The sequence below is a fragment of the Lampris incognitus genome, chromosome 19 (genome assembly GCF_029633865.1).
Source record: "Lampris incognitus isolate fLamInc1 chromosome 19, fLamInc1.hap2, whole genome shotgun sequence".
NCBI classification, from domain to species: Eukaryota; Metazoa; Chordata; class Actinopteri; order Lampriformes; family Lampridae; genus Lampris; species Lampris incognitus.
The window spans coordinates 28,900,884-28,912,035 of record NC_079229.1 but is presented as its reverse complement, the minus strand read 5'-3'; the positions used below and the strand labels follow the sequence as shown (position 1 = coordinate 28,912,035).

General features: G+C 41.6%; 1 protein-coding gene across 1 annotated transcript in view; it reads left to right on the top strand.

Moving 5' to 3' along the window:
- The first annotated feature begins 3,115 nt into the window (after positions 1 to 3,115).
- Positions 3,116 to 11,152, top strand: part of LOC130129645 (uncharacterized) — a 27,777-nt gene continuing 19,740 nt past the window's right edge. Inside the window, exons 1-3 of the mRNA XM_056299236.1 lie at positions 3,116 to 3,358; positions 5,354 to 5,581; positions 10,404 to 10,527. Coding sequence (XP_056155211.1) covers positions 3,206 to 3,358; positions 5,354 to 5,581; positions 10,404 to 10,527 — 505 coding nt within the window. The 5' untranslated portion in view covers positions 3,116 to 3,205. The remainder of the gene's footprint in view (positions 3,359 to 5,353; positions 5,582 to 10,403; positions 10,528 to 11,152) is intronic.

Here is an 11,152-nt window from a genome sequence, read left to right as displayed (position 1 = left end):
CTGTAGGCAAGACAAGGCCCACAGATGGCAGATTGTAGCAGGTGGTTTCACCGCTTGTGTGGCTTCATGAGACGTGAAAATTCTGGATTTTTTTGTGTCTTGGCATTTCTTCTTGTAACTTTAGGCTTTTGCTTATCCATCGTGAATGATTTGTCATTAAAAATATTCTTAATAATGTATAAATAAAAAATTCTTCATCCCTGCATTTAGGCCGGCTCTTCACAAACTTCTCCCCTTGTAAGGCATGTGGGCTGCCAGACTGAACCCCCGAACAGAGGAGCAGTTGGCATGCAGCTTTCCATGAGCTCTGCAGCATCACATTAGGAGTGAAGGTTTGTTGTGTCACAGAAATTTTCTCTTCGAGAAATAATTTAATTATCGTCGGAACTGCATGCCAAACATTGCTACATTATTTTGAAATGGAGACACTTGCAGTTTACAGACAGGAAAGCCGTCTTTGTTTTTACATCATTTAATAATGACAACCTAGTCAGTCTATGTATAATACAGTTGTACGCGTTTGAATGAAAGGTACCCAGACAACTTTGTCCTATGAGGACTTTGAACTTGACAACACCGCTGGCCCCTTGATCGCCCAGAACCTCTTCCGGCTAAGAGACCTCATCTACATATTAAGGAGCACGAGGAGGGCAGGAGGAGGGCAGTATAACAGTTACCATATGAATGACCGACAGGTTGTGACACTGGTTACTGCACTGGTAACATGACAGAGTTGTGTTGCTGTTGTGTCGGCACTTTCCCCACCACCACCATCACAAGAAATGCCATTTGAACCTGAGTTTAAGCTGTTGATGGTTGTTGTATCTGATGGTACAGGTATTCTACTTGCTTAAATGCACCAGCAGTGGAAAGTGTCTGAGGGACATTTGTATTCATGTAAAAATAAATATTTTCAGTATACATATCGTGTTTGTTGAACTCTTCTTACAGCCTCGTCTGGATATATTTAGAGAAGCCTAAAGTTAAAGTTTGTCACATCCACTCATGAGGAACCATGTACACATGCAATGAAATGTGTATGTGCCCTAGTGTTGTCACGATACCAAAATGTTGACTTTGATACCAATACCAAGTTTAGCATCACTCGATAGCGAAACAATATTGAAACTGAAATGATACTGACTCGATACCTAACGGATCAGAAACAGAATGTCCACAAAGGTTGATCACATTTTCAAATTCACAGTTTATTAACAACTTCGTAACACTGAGATTGCACAAACTTGTTTTTCACTGGATCTACAAGTCAGAAAAACGTTGATTTAGTGTCAAAATGTTCAGAACACGTTCAACTTGTAAGGGAAGATGCCAAACGACTTACAGGGCAGTAGCAGAATTTGTCTGAATGAGGTACCTGTGTATACTGGAGGGGGGGGGCTTCAGTGTTGTGCCTGAGTTGGACAAAAGCTGCGACATGCCGGGAAGAAACTACTTTATGTGCACTGAAATATCAACTTTCTTGTATTTATCTCTGGCCAGTTCTTTTTTTTTTTTTTTTTTTAATTGATATTTTTCTGGACAGATCAACAATTGCATCCACAAACACAATGCATCATAACACAAGTATCCAACAACCTCAACTGTCCTCTTTTCCTGTTTTTAAACAACACACACCCAAAAAAACCCAAAAAAAACAAAGTAAACATACACAAATTAAAAAAAAACAATTACACAAGACACATAGCCATAGAGTCCATATGAATATTCATGCAGAGTAATCATCTATTTCAACGTCCACATTCCATTTCTGTGAAGAATAAGCCCCAGACCTCCTTAAACATGTTCTCTCTACCCGCCACTCTATAAGTGATTCATTCATATGTTGCCATCTGATACATTGTTTCCATCCATTCATTGTAGGTTGAAGGAGCAGAGGATTTCCAGTGTCTCAGGTTGATTCTACAGCCAGTTATCAGAGCCAGCTGTACCCATAGTTTCATCCGATTAGACATTCTGACATTTTCTGGTAACAGTCCCAAAAGACACAGTGCTGGGGTTTTAATCAGTGACGACTTCAACTATCTGGCCAGTTCTGAGCAATGATTAGCAATGACACTGGACAGGGCAGGTGTTACACCGAAATCTGTGATGCTTCAGATTATGTGACCACGCTGTTAAAACACACAATTTCAGACAGGATACGGCGGTCAGATCGACGCGGTTAAACTTAGGCATAACATTTTGAAATTGTTAAGATTAGGCGTTTTGTTGGCGACAGTTAAGTTTTGACGTGGGTTTGGCGTGGTTAAGATTTGGATTAGCATCTGGGGGACGGCCAAAATAGCGCATTTTAAGGGCAGGGTCCCAAAATCATTCGGAGCAATGGCCGTTTGTTTTCGGGATAACGGGCTGTCGGACAAATGGCCTTTCGGTCCAATGGCACATTTTAAGGACTATTTGGGTTTCGGAACCATGGCATGGCAGCACAAGTAGCTAGTAGCCCTATGCTATTTAGCCGTTTTAAACAGCACCAAAACGAGACCCCCAAATAACTGTAGCTTAATACATGTGTCGTTTTGGGGCTCACATTTTCTAATATGCTGATATACAGAGCAGGCCTGACACTGATACGCTACGCATCTCATATAATTCAGCAGCTCGTCGTCCCCATCCTACCAGCTGGCTAGCTAGCCAGCTAGCTTATCCGCTAACCTGCAGTGTTTTGCACTCCTCGGAGAGGTCTTGGTGTCTGTCACGGAGTTTGAAGCGTTCCCTCCTTTGCACAACACTGTCTTATAGCACCTTTTGCATACAGCCTTCGTTATTGTGAGCGGGTTCACCATCAGCGTCGGCTCCGTAGGCAAAGTGGTCCCCCAGTAGAGTTCGGCAGCCCGTTTTGTTAACCAGTACAGGGCGCGGAGGTGTTATGTTTAACTCGGAAGATGCCACGCTGCTGCTCTCAGTTGTATAGAGGCGGAGGCTCGCGCTGTATCAACGGGGATGAATGCGCAGGCGCATGACCCCTGACCTCAGACCGTACACGCGCCTGATTTGACTACCCAGAGCGCCGTGCGGCTGGCCAGCCTTTAACCTTTGCAACACGCGTTGGGATTGCCCGAGAGTCTGTCACGTGCTTGACGGGCGCCATGTTGCCTACCAACGTCTGGCTCTGTGACTGCGTTTCAATGATGTTTCCTGCGTTTTTCGGCCCATTTCTCGCCGATTTGTAGCAGTTGAAGGAGAAATGGTGTGTTGCGCGGCTTGGGGCTGTTCCGTGCGGCCGGGACAAGGCCGTATGATGCATCGATTTCCACAGGATGCGCAAAGGAGGGCCGTTTGGACCGCGAAGATTCGCAGGCTGGGCTGGTCCCCCTCAGCTTATTCCTACTTGTGCTCGGTGAGTTCGTGTCAGTGTTTACGACTTTTCGATAAACTAACTTCCCTACAGCAACCCGAGAGTCGGTAAGGTAATGATGTGTGGAAATCAGTTGTATAGCACATCCAAGCCATGTATAACCGTTGACAGAAATCATGCAAATGTTAACAGTGTCAGATTGTCATATGGGATGGATTGAGTGACAGGCCTGAGCCTGAGCCGAGGCAGTGTGTGGGTAGTGTTGAGATAAACTAGACAAGAGCCCCGATACAGAACCGATGTTGCACTGGCTGAACCTCCAAACAGGTAATATTTCTCAAGTGTCCCTGATATTATTGCTCATTATCATTCACTAGTAGCCTACTGAATGTTGCAAAATCTGTAATACTGGTACTGATCACCAATTTACCCACCACACCGGTAGCGTAGTGGATAAAAACTAAAGTCTCGGGAGTAAATTCTTTGGGTTAAAATCTACATGTATGCAGCAGAGGCCTCTACTCAGTGCTTGCGACTGTGTTATGACCGCTGGTGGGTTCCTTCCTGATCTCATCACCTTCATCATGGACTGGAAAAGTGAAACACATTATTACCATAGCCTCTGCCCCTGATCTGGTGTTAAACCACCTGCTCTGACTACTGGTACACAATGCTAAAAAAAAATCTGGTTTTCTGAAACTGGGATTGAAATGATGAAAAATCCATAATTTCTGGAGCCCTAAGTACTGGTACTGAATGATGTAAAATACATAAGGTGCCTCTCAAAGTTATTTACGCAGTGGTGTGGCCTTAAAAGGCCAAACCCCTTTCTCAATAGCTTCAATATGTTGTCTAAATTTTTAATATGATAAATTCTTGTTTCCTCTAAGTTGGGGTCAAAGTCTAGTAATAGAAATGAACAGAGTGATCCATTCATTGTACATTACACCCACAAAACAGGGTAAGCTGTGAACCTCATTTTGCCATGTGACCAATTAACAAGGTGACAGACACAATAGTCGTGTTAAATTCCTATTTAACAGTAGTCAAAAGTGAGGCGACTTTCAGTCAGTTGTCTCATTAAGGTGGTCACATGACATAACAAGGCTCATAGCTTACCCTATTATATGGAGTGTTTCAGTCGTCCTCCTGATTTCTATTACTGCACTTGCTCTGTGACCCCTGACTTACAGGAACAGGTTACTAGTTTACCTGGCTGCATGACATCAGGCAAATGTAAACAGTGTCAGATTGTCATATGGGATGGATTGAGTATGATGACAGGCCTAACCTGAGGCAGTGTGTGGGTTGTGTGAGTGTTTAACTAGAAAATTAGGTCTGTTAGGCTATCTGGCATGGAGCTTGAATCCTATAAGACAACATTGCAGTTGAATTGGATGAGTGCAATTCCTTCAGTCATTGGCTAATTCAGTGTTTCCCAACCCAGTCCTCAAGGACCCCCTACCCTGCAGATTTTCATTGCAACCCTGCATAGGTAGCCCTGCTTGTACTTACTCAACCAATCATCTCACAGCACTTACTTATGCAAGGTGTGCAAAATCTGACATAATTCATTGCTGATGGGTTGAATAACGACAAGCAGGTACCTATTCAGGGTTGCAAAGAACATCTGCAGGATAGGGGGTCCTTGAGGACTGGGTTGGGAAACTATGGGCTAATTAACCTAGGCCATTTACATTGCTTATTCGGATTCTCCACCCTCCCTTTTTATTACTTGTGGGGCAACCTCACTTTTTTATTTTCACTTGTCTCTGAATAAGTAGCAGAGACCTTACTCTGACAGCCAAAAAAGTCATCACAGTGATCAAGATTTAAGTCTCACCCATTCCTAGTATTTTTGAAACTCGAATGAGAGGCTTTAAAGAGATGTGGACTGATCATACATGAATTATTGCCGTCCATGCCAAAGGGAATCAGGGGAAGGTGGACTGATCTTTTGCTCATATCACATTTTTTCTAGCATGACTGTACTCAACCGTATCAAAAATCTGGAATGTTTGTGATTATCATTTTCAGGATCACTTTGATGAGACCCAGTACGAAAGAAAACCGGAAGGTCGAAAGCAACTTAAGCCAAACGCTGTCCCAACTGTCTTCGCCTTTAGTCGCGATAAAGGCAAAAAGCACCACAGGTCACCTCGAAAGAGAACTGCAACTTTCACTGAGGAAACTTCACCAGCAAAAGTGATGCAAAGTGACCATACATATGCCCGGAACCAGAACAGCTCAGAGCCGGACGATGAGGTGGTAGAAAATATTAATACTACATTTCACATAATGATAATGCTGTAAGTCAAATCAGTTCTTTCTATAAAGAAATATTTTGGTAAAATATACACCTCAAGCTTCATAGTCGTAGACATTGATCCTGTCAAGCTGCAGATCGCTGTCACCATACTCTGTGATGGCCTGGCGGCCTGTCCAGGGTGTCTCCCCGCCTGCCGCCCAATGACTGCTGGGATAGGCTCCAGCATCCCCGCGACCCTGAGAGCAGGATAAGCGGTTTGCATAATGGATGGATGGAGTTGGTAGGCAATATGACGCCCGTGTAGCCAGTTGGCCAGACTCTCAATGCCGTCTATACACGGCGCTGTGACTACCTTGCTAGTACTGCTACCTAGTGCACATTCAGACAAATTATACATTTCATCCTCTCGTTCACTTTCACTGGAGACACATTTGACCTACAAGTACTGAATGTTGGGAAATTCTAATACCAAACCGTTTTTAACGAAAAAGTACCTAAATCTCGGTATACCGTGGAACACTAATGTGCCCTGGAGCTCTTGGCCACAAAAACAACAATAAATAAGATGATAGAATAAGAACAGGCATCAACACGTGACACTAATGCTTTGGTAGTGTTTATCAGATGAAAGATTTATTTAAAAAAAATGCTCAGAATCATCTGAAATGCTGAGAAAAGTGGTTTTTAGCAATTTCTAGAAAATGCATATTTTTGCATAATTATTTTAATTTTCTGCTATTTTTCTGGGCCTCTCTGGAACAATACCTACCACCTCCAAAAAAAAATTAGGATCATAAGTGTGTTTTTGCAAAAATGCATTTATTTTGCATAATGCCAAAACATTTAAGTCCCAGAAAAAGTTTTTTATATAGGTGAAAAAAATCAAAGATGCTCAGAATCACCCGAAATGCCGAGAAAATTGGTTTTTAGCCATTTTTAGAAAAATGCATATTTTGCATAATTATGCATAATTTTTATTTTCTGGGATTTTTCCCTTACTCTCTGAGACAATACCTACCACCTCCCAAAAAGAATCAGGATCATAAATGCTTTAGTTTTCGGTCCCGCTATCTACACTAACACACACAGAAAATATATGAGTAGATATGGACGTAAATGTTCAAGATGCAAAATAAAAGCCCAAGTTTGCTACGTATTTCCGTTCACCAAACTCTTCAGAATAAAAGACAGTGATAGAAGAGTTATCGTATTGCGTTAAGGCATCGCATCGCTATGAGTCTTACATTAGCGTTACATTATACAGCATGCTTATCTACACACGATTTTCTTTCCCGCTGTCCATCATCGGCCCATTAACAAGCACTCCTTCCCTTTCTTTTCGCCGGTGTTTGAACTTCCCTTTACGGCTCATTATATATCAAGCTCCTCAATTTATCGGAAAATTTCGTGGCATGAACGACATTTAAAAAAAAACAGAAATAGCAACGGATGGATGACGGGAGTGTGTCGTTTCCTGCTCGCCTGAAGAAACCAACAAAGCAGCGTAGTCTCATTTCTTTATGGAAACCGTCGAGCCGAGCGCTCGTAGTTCGTGAAAAAAAGAGAAAAGAAAAGAACTTCCGGGTCACGCTGATGTGGCGGAAGCGCGGAACGTTTGTATGGAGCTGCGGTGCCGGGGAGGCTGGAAAAAAATGTGGCACGAACAGCTTACGCGAAGGAAAACACAAGCAGTGCCTAAATCTGAACATTTGTTTACTCGACCCTTTTTAGACGGTATTTCTTAAACTGAAGTTTTGCCGCTCTGTCGTTAGGAATCAAACGGAGAGAGGGGTAGTAGATCTTCCAAATTGATTTGTTATTGAGCCAGTTAGCCTCAGCTGACTCCTGTGCACCAAACTGCAATGTAATCCTTTGGGGCAATTAAACCCTTCAGATAATGTGCACTTAAAAGTGTTTATTTTGGACACTAACAGAGTGCGAATGTTATGAGAAAAGTCTAAAGAGCCTTATGTGATATTTATCATGGAAGTGTGTAGATATCAATACATTTCCAGCCTGAACAGTTCTGTAATCCTGCGAGGAACGAGTTGTTGCTGGAACGTGACAGTGAAGGCGCAACAGCTGGAAATGCTGTCCAGGGAAGCTTGTTTCCTGGGAATGTAACTTAGTGTAGTCTAACAGGCAGAAAAGAATGGTTCGTGTTTGTGCATTTCCAAATTGTGGCAACAAAATGACGTCTCATACTCCGCGTAGCTTTCATAGACTACCTTTGAGAGATAAGAGCATGCTGAAGTTTTGGCTAGTTGCACTACAGATGGATCCAAACACTCCCACTGATGCACTGCGCCTGGCAGATCATCGGGTCTGCAGTGACCATTTCATCAGGGATGACTATAGCCAGCCAAAGAGGAGAAAAAATCCTGTACCAAGGCACTTTTTTCTCAAGAAAACTGCCGTTCCGACAGTGGGGAGACCTTCTGCAGACAAAGTGGAGGTAATGTTATTGGGTATTAGATAAAGTTTTTTTTTAACTGACATCATTAGACCGTCCTCACGAAAGGTGGGTGAAGAACAGGTTGTTTTCAATATTTGTACTTAAACAACTATCGAAATAGGTATGTTTTCCCTTCATAGCATTTGACACTCAGTTATATAAACAATTTAACACCGTCTGGGCAACATTGTTGTCAAAGATTGTGTTTGTGTGCGTGCATGCTATAAGACCATTGTTTTGTCAAATGTGAATATCCAGTAGCCACATAACATGGCTGAGTGGTGTAATCACAGTCATATAGATACTCGTTACACAGTATATTGTCCATATAGTAAGTACACAGTCGCACAGATTCTCATTGGCATTGACAAACAGAATTATTCATTGAGCCCCTATAAGCTGATTTGTTCTCATCATGCCCACTCTGAAAAACTCACTGAATATTTCTCTCCAGCACTGCCATCATAATGAAAGGCATTTTCAAACACTTCTCATACCGTTCTGAGCCTGTTAGTGGCAAAGAAAACTACTTATGGTGGACGTTTATATGGTGATCACAATTGCCCCAAAGGATTACATTGCAGCTTGGTGCACGCAGTTGGCTGATGCAAGCACACAATCATCCACCCACCTTCCAACATAAAACATAGCACCCCATTACATCCACACAGCATGTCTGTGTGATGTCCTCTATAATGGATGAAATGGAACAATACATTTTATAAGAGCGTTTATAGGCATTGAAGAGAATATAAAAATGACAGTAACTATTTAAAAGGATAGCGAATATGATACAAAATGACCTAATATAGCCTACATTATATCCAATCTCTGTTACTTATTGTTCAATAGCCTGATTGATAATGGTACCAGGGAGAACCTATTCAATGTACAATGAGGTAGTCTATACCAGTGTTTTCCAAACTTTTTTCCTCTTGACCCACTTTTTAAAAATGACAACCCATCTATTCTGCCCCTGCTAACCAGCCTGCTAGCTCAGCAGATAACAGGTTCCCAAGAAAGACTCAGATTCAGAAGGAGTTCTGTTTAAAGCCTTTAAGAAGATCTGTAAAAAGGCAAATGTTTCATGGCCAGACAATGAGAGACAAAAGAGAGGATAATAACGTGTTTGTTGTACATATTGTGACTTCTGCACGGGCTACGGCAACTGTGCAGGTATACAATTTTAAAGGCAAACGCACAATTCAGTCAACTTCAAACACCGCCACAACACCGTCTTAGCTAGACAAGACACCATCCCAACCCAGTTCACAATAGGCCTTATCTATGAATCATGAGATGAGCAAATTTGTGCATAAATGAACATTCCTCACCATTTTCACTGCTATTTCTGCACCACCTTATATTATCTTGAATAGGTAAACCAGCCATTTCAAAGAGATATACATTTGAAAAATAACAACTTTATTTTATGCACATTACTGAAAACATATAAACATGTTAAATACTTTATAAATGAGTAAAGTCAATTTTATTTGTACAGCCCAGTATCACAAATTACAAATTTGCCTCAAGGGGCTTTACAGCAACACTACACCCTGTCCTTAGACCCTCGCATCGGATAAGGAACAACTCCCTAAAAAAGAAACCTTTAACAGGGGTTTTTGAGACCAGATAAGTGCAATTAGGCAGTTAACACCCCCCCTCCCATCAGTAAAACAACAGAATGTGCACTAGCCTTTCATATTAGATTCAATGTTATAAGCACAATTATCACAACAATACCAACATTCAGTACTGTCAAAACCACTTTTCCTGTTGAAAGTTTTTTTGGGATGCCCATGCCTACTATCAGAACAAGTAGTTGTGTTTAAGTGTAGCCATTGTTATCAAATAGTCAATCAACTTGAACAGTCAATAATCAATTCTTTAACCAGGCTGCATGCTTTTTAGTATTGCGTTCCAGTCCGGATGCAGTGTTCAGTCTCTATCGCTACTGTCCTGTCAAATGATAAAGGCTAAAATGCCAAAATATAGATCTTAAAAAAGGTAAGTGTTGGAAGTTTCTGGTGTGTACAAGTAATATAAACAACATTAACTATATGCCGTGAATGTCTGCCTTGTTTTGGTTACTTGATGATCTGATGTGGGTTATTTTCAATTATTTCATTTAAATGAGTGCCAAAACATACAGCAGAGCTGTCCATTAGATGCCCACAGACAGCACATTGTGGCAGGCTGGAGCAGTGCCTGGCGGTTTCATGAGACGTGAAAGTTCCTGACTTCTCCTGGTGTTACAGCTCTGGAAAATCAATTTTTTTTGGTTATCCATCACTTATGATTTGTCATGAAAAATACTCTGGATAATGGATACATGAAATATTTTTATTCTTTGCTTTCAGGCTGACCCACCACCAGAGTTTCCCCTTGTAAAACATTCGGGCTGCCAGACCGACTCCCTGCACAAAAGATCGGTTGGCACGCAGGTTTCCGTGAGAACTCTGCAGCGGCACAATATGAATTCAGGTTTGTAGACTGACAGACATTTCTCATCGTAAATTCATTTTGTGAAAAGGACATGACAAATATTGCTACATGATTTTGGAATATTGCAGTTTAAAGACATGAAAGGTCACTTTGTTTTTACATCAGTTAATAATGGCACAGTGTAATCAATGGATAATTAAATTTAATTTATTTGAAAAAAAAAAAGGTACCCAGACAATCTTGTCCCGTAAAGACTTTGGACTTCATTCCACTATTGGCCCCTTGATGACTACACAATCTAACCTGATAGCAACACCTATGAGGCTCAGCAGACCAGCCAAGAGATCTCATCTGGACCTTAAAGAGGAAGAGGATGAAGAAGAGGGCAGTATAACAGTTACTATTTGATTGACTGACACGTGATACTGGTAACTGGATTGGTGTTTGACCACCTTAAATCCCAGAGATTCATTCAATGTGAAACGGAGTTGCCTTGTCATTGCTGGTGTGTTGGTACTTTCCCAGCCACCACACAAGAAATCATATTTGAACCTGAGTTTAAGCTGTTGTTGTAGTTGTATCTGATAGTAAATGGCTTCTTGCTTGGGATGGGTTCGCTTATAAATATCAGAATTCCTATGCTAAATGGCAGCATGGTGGCCCA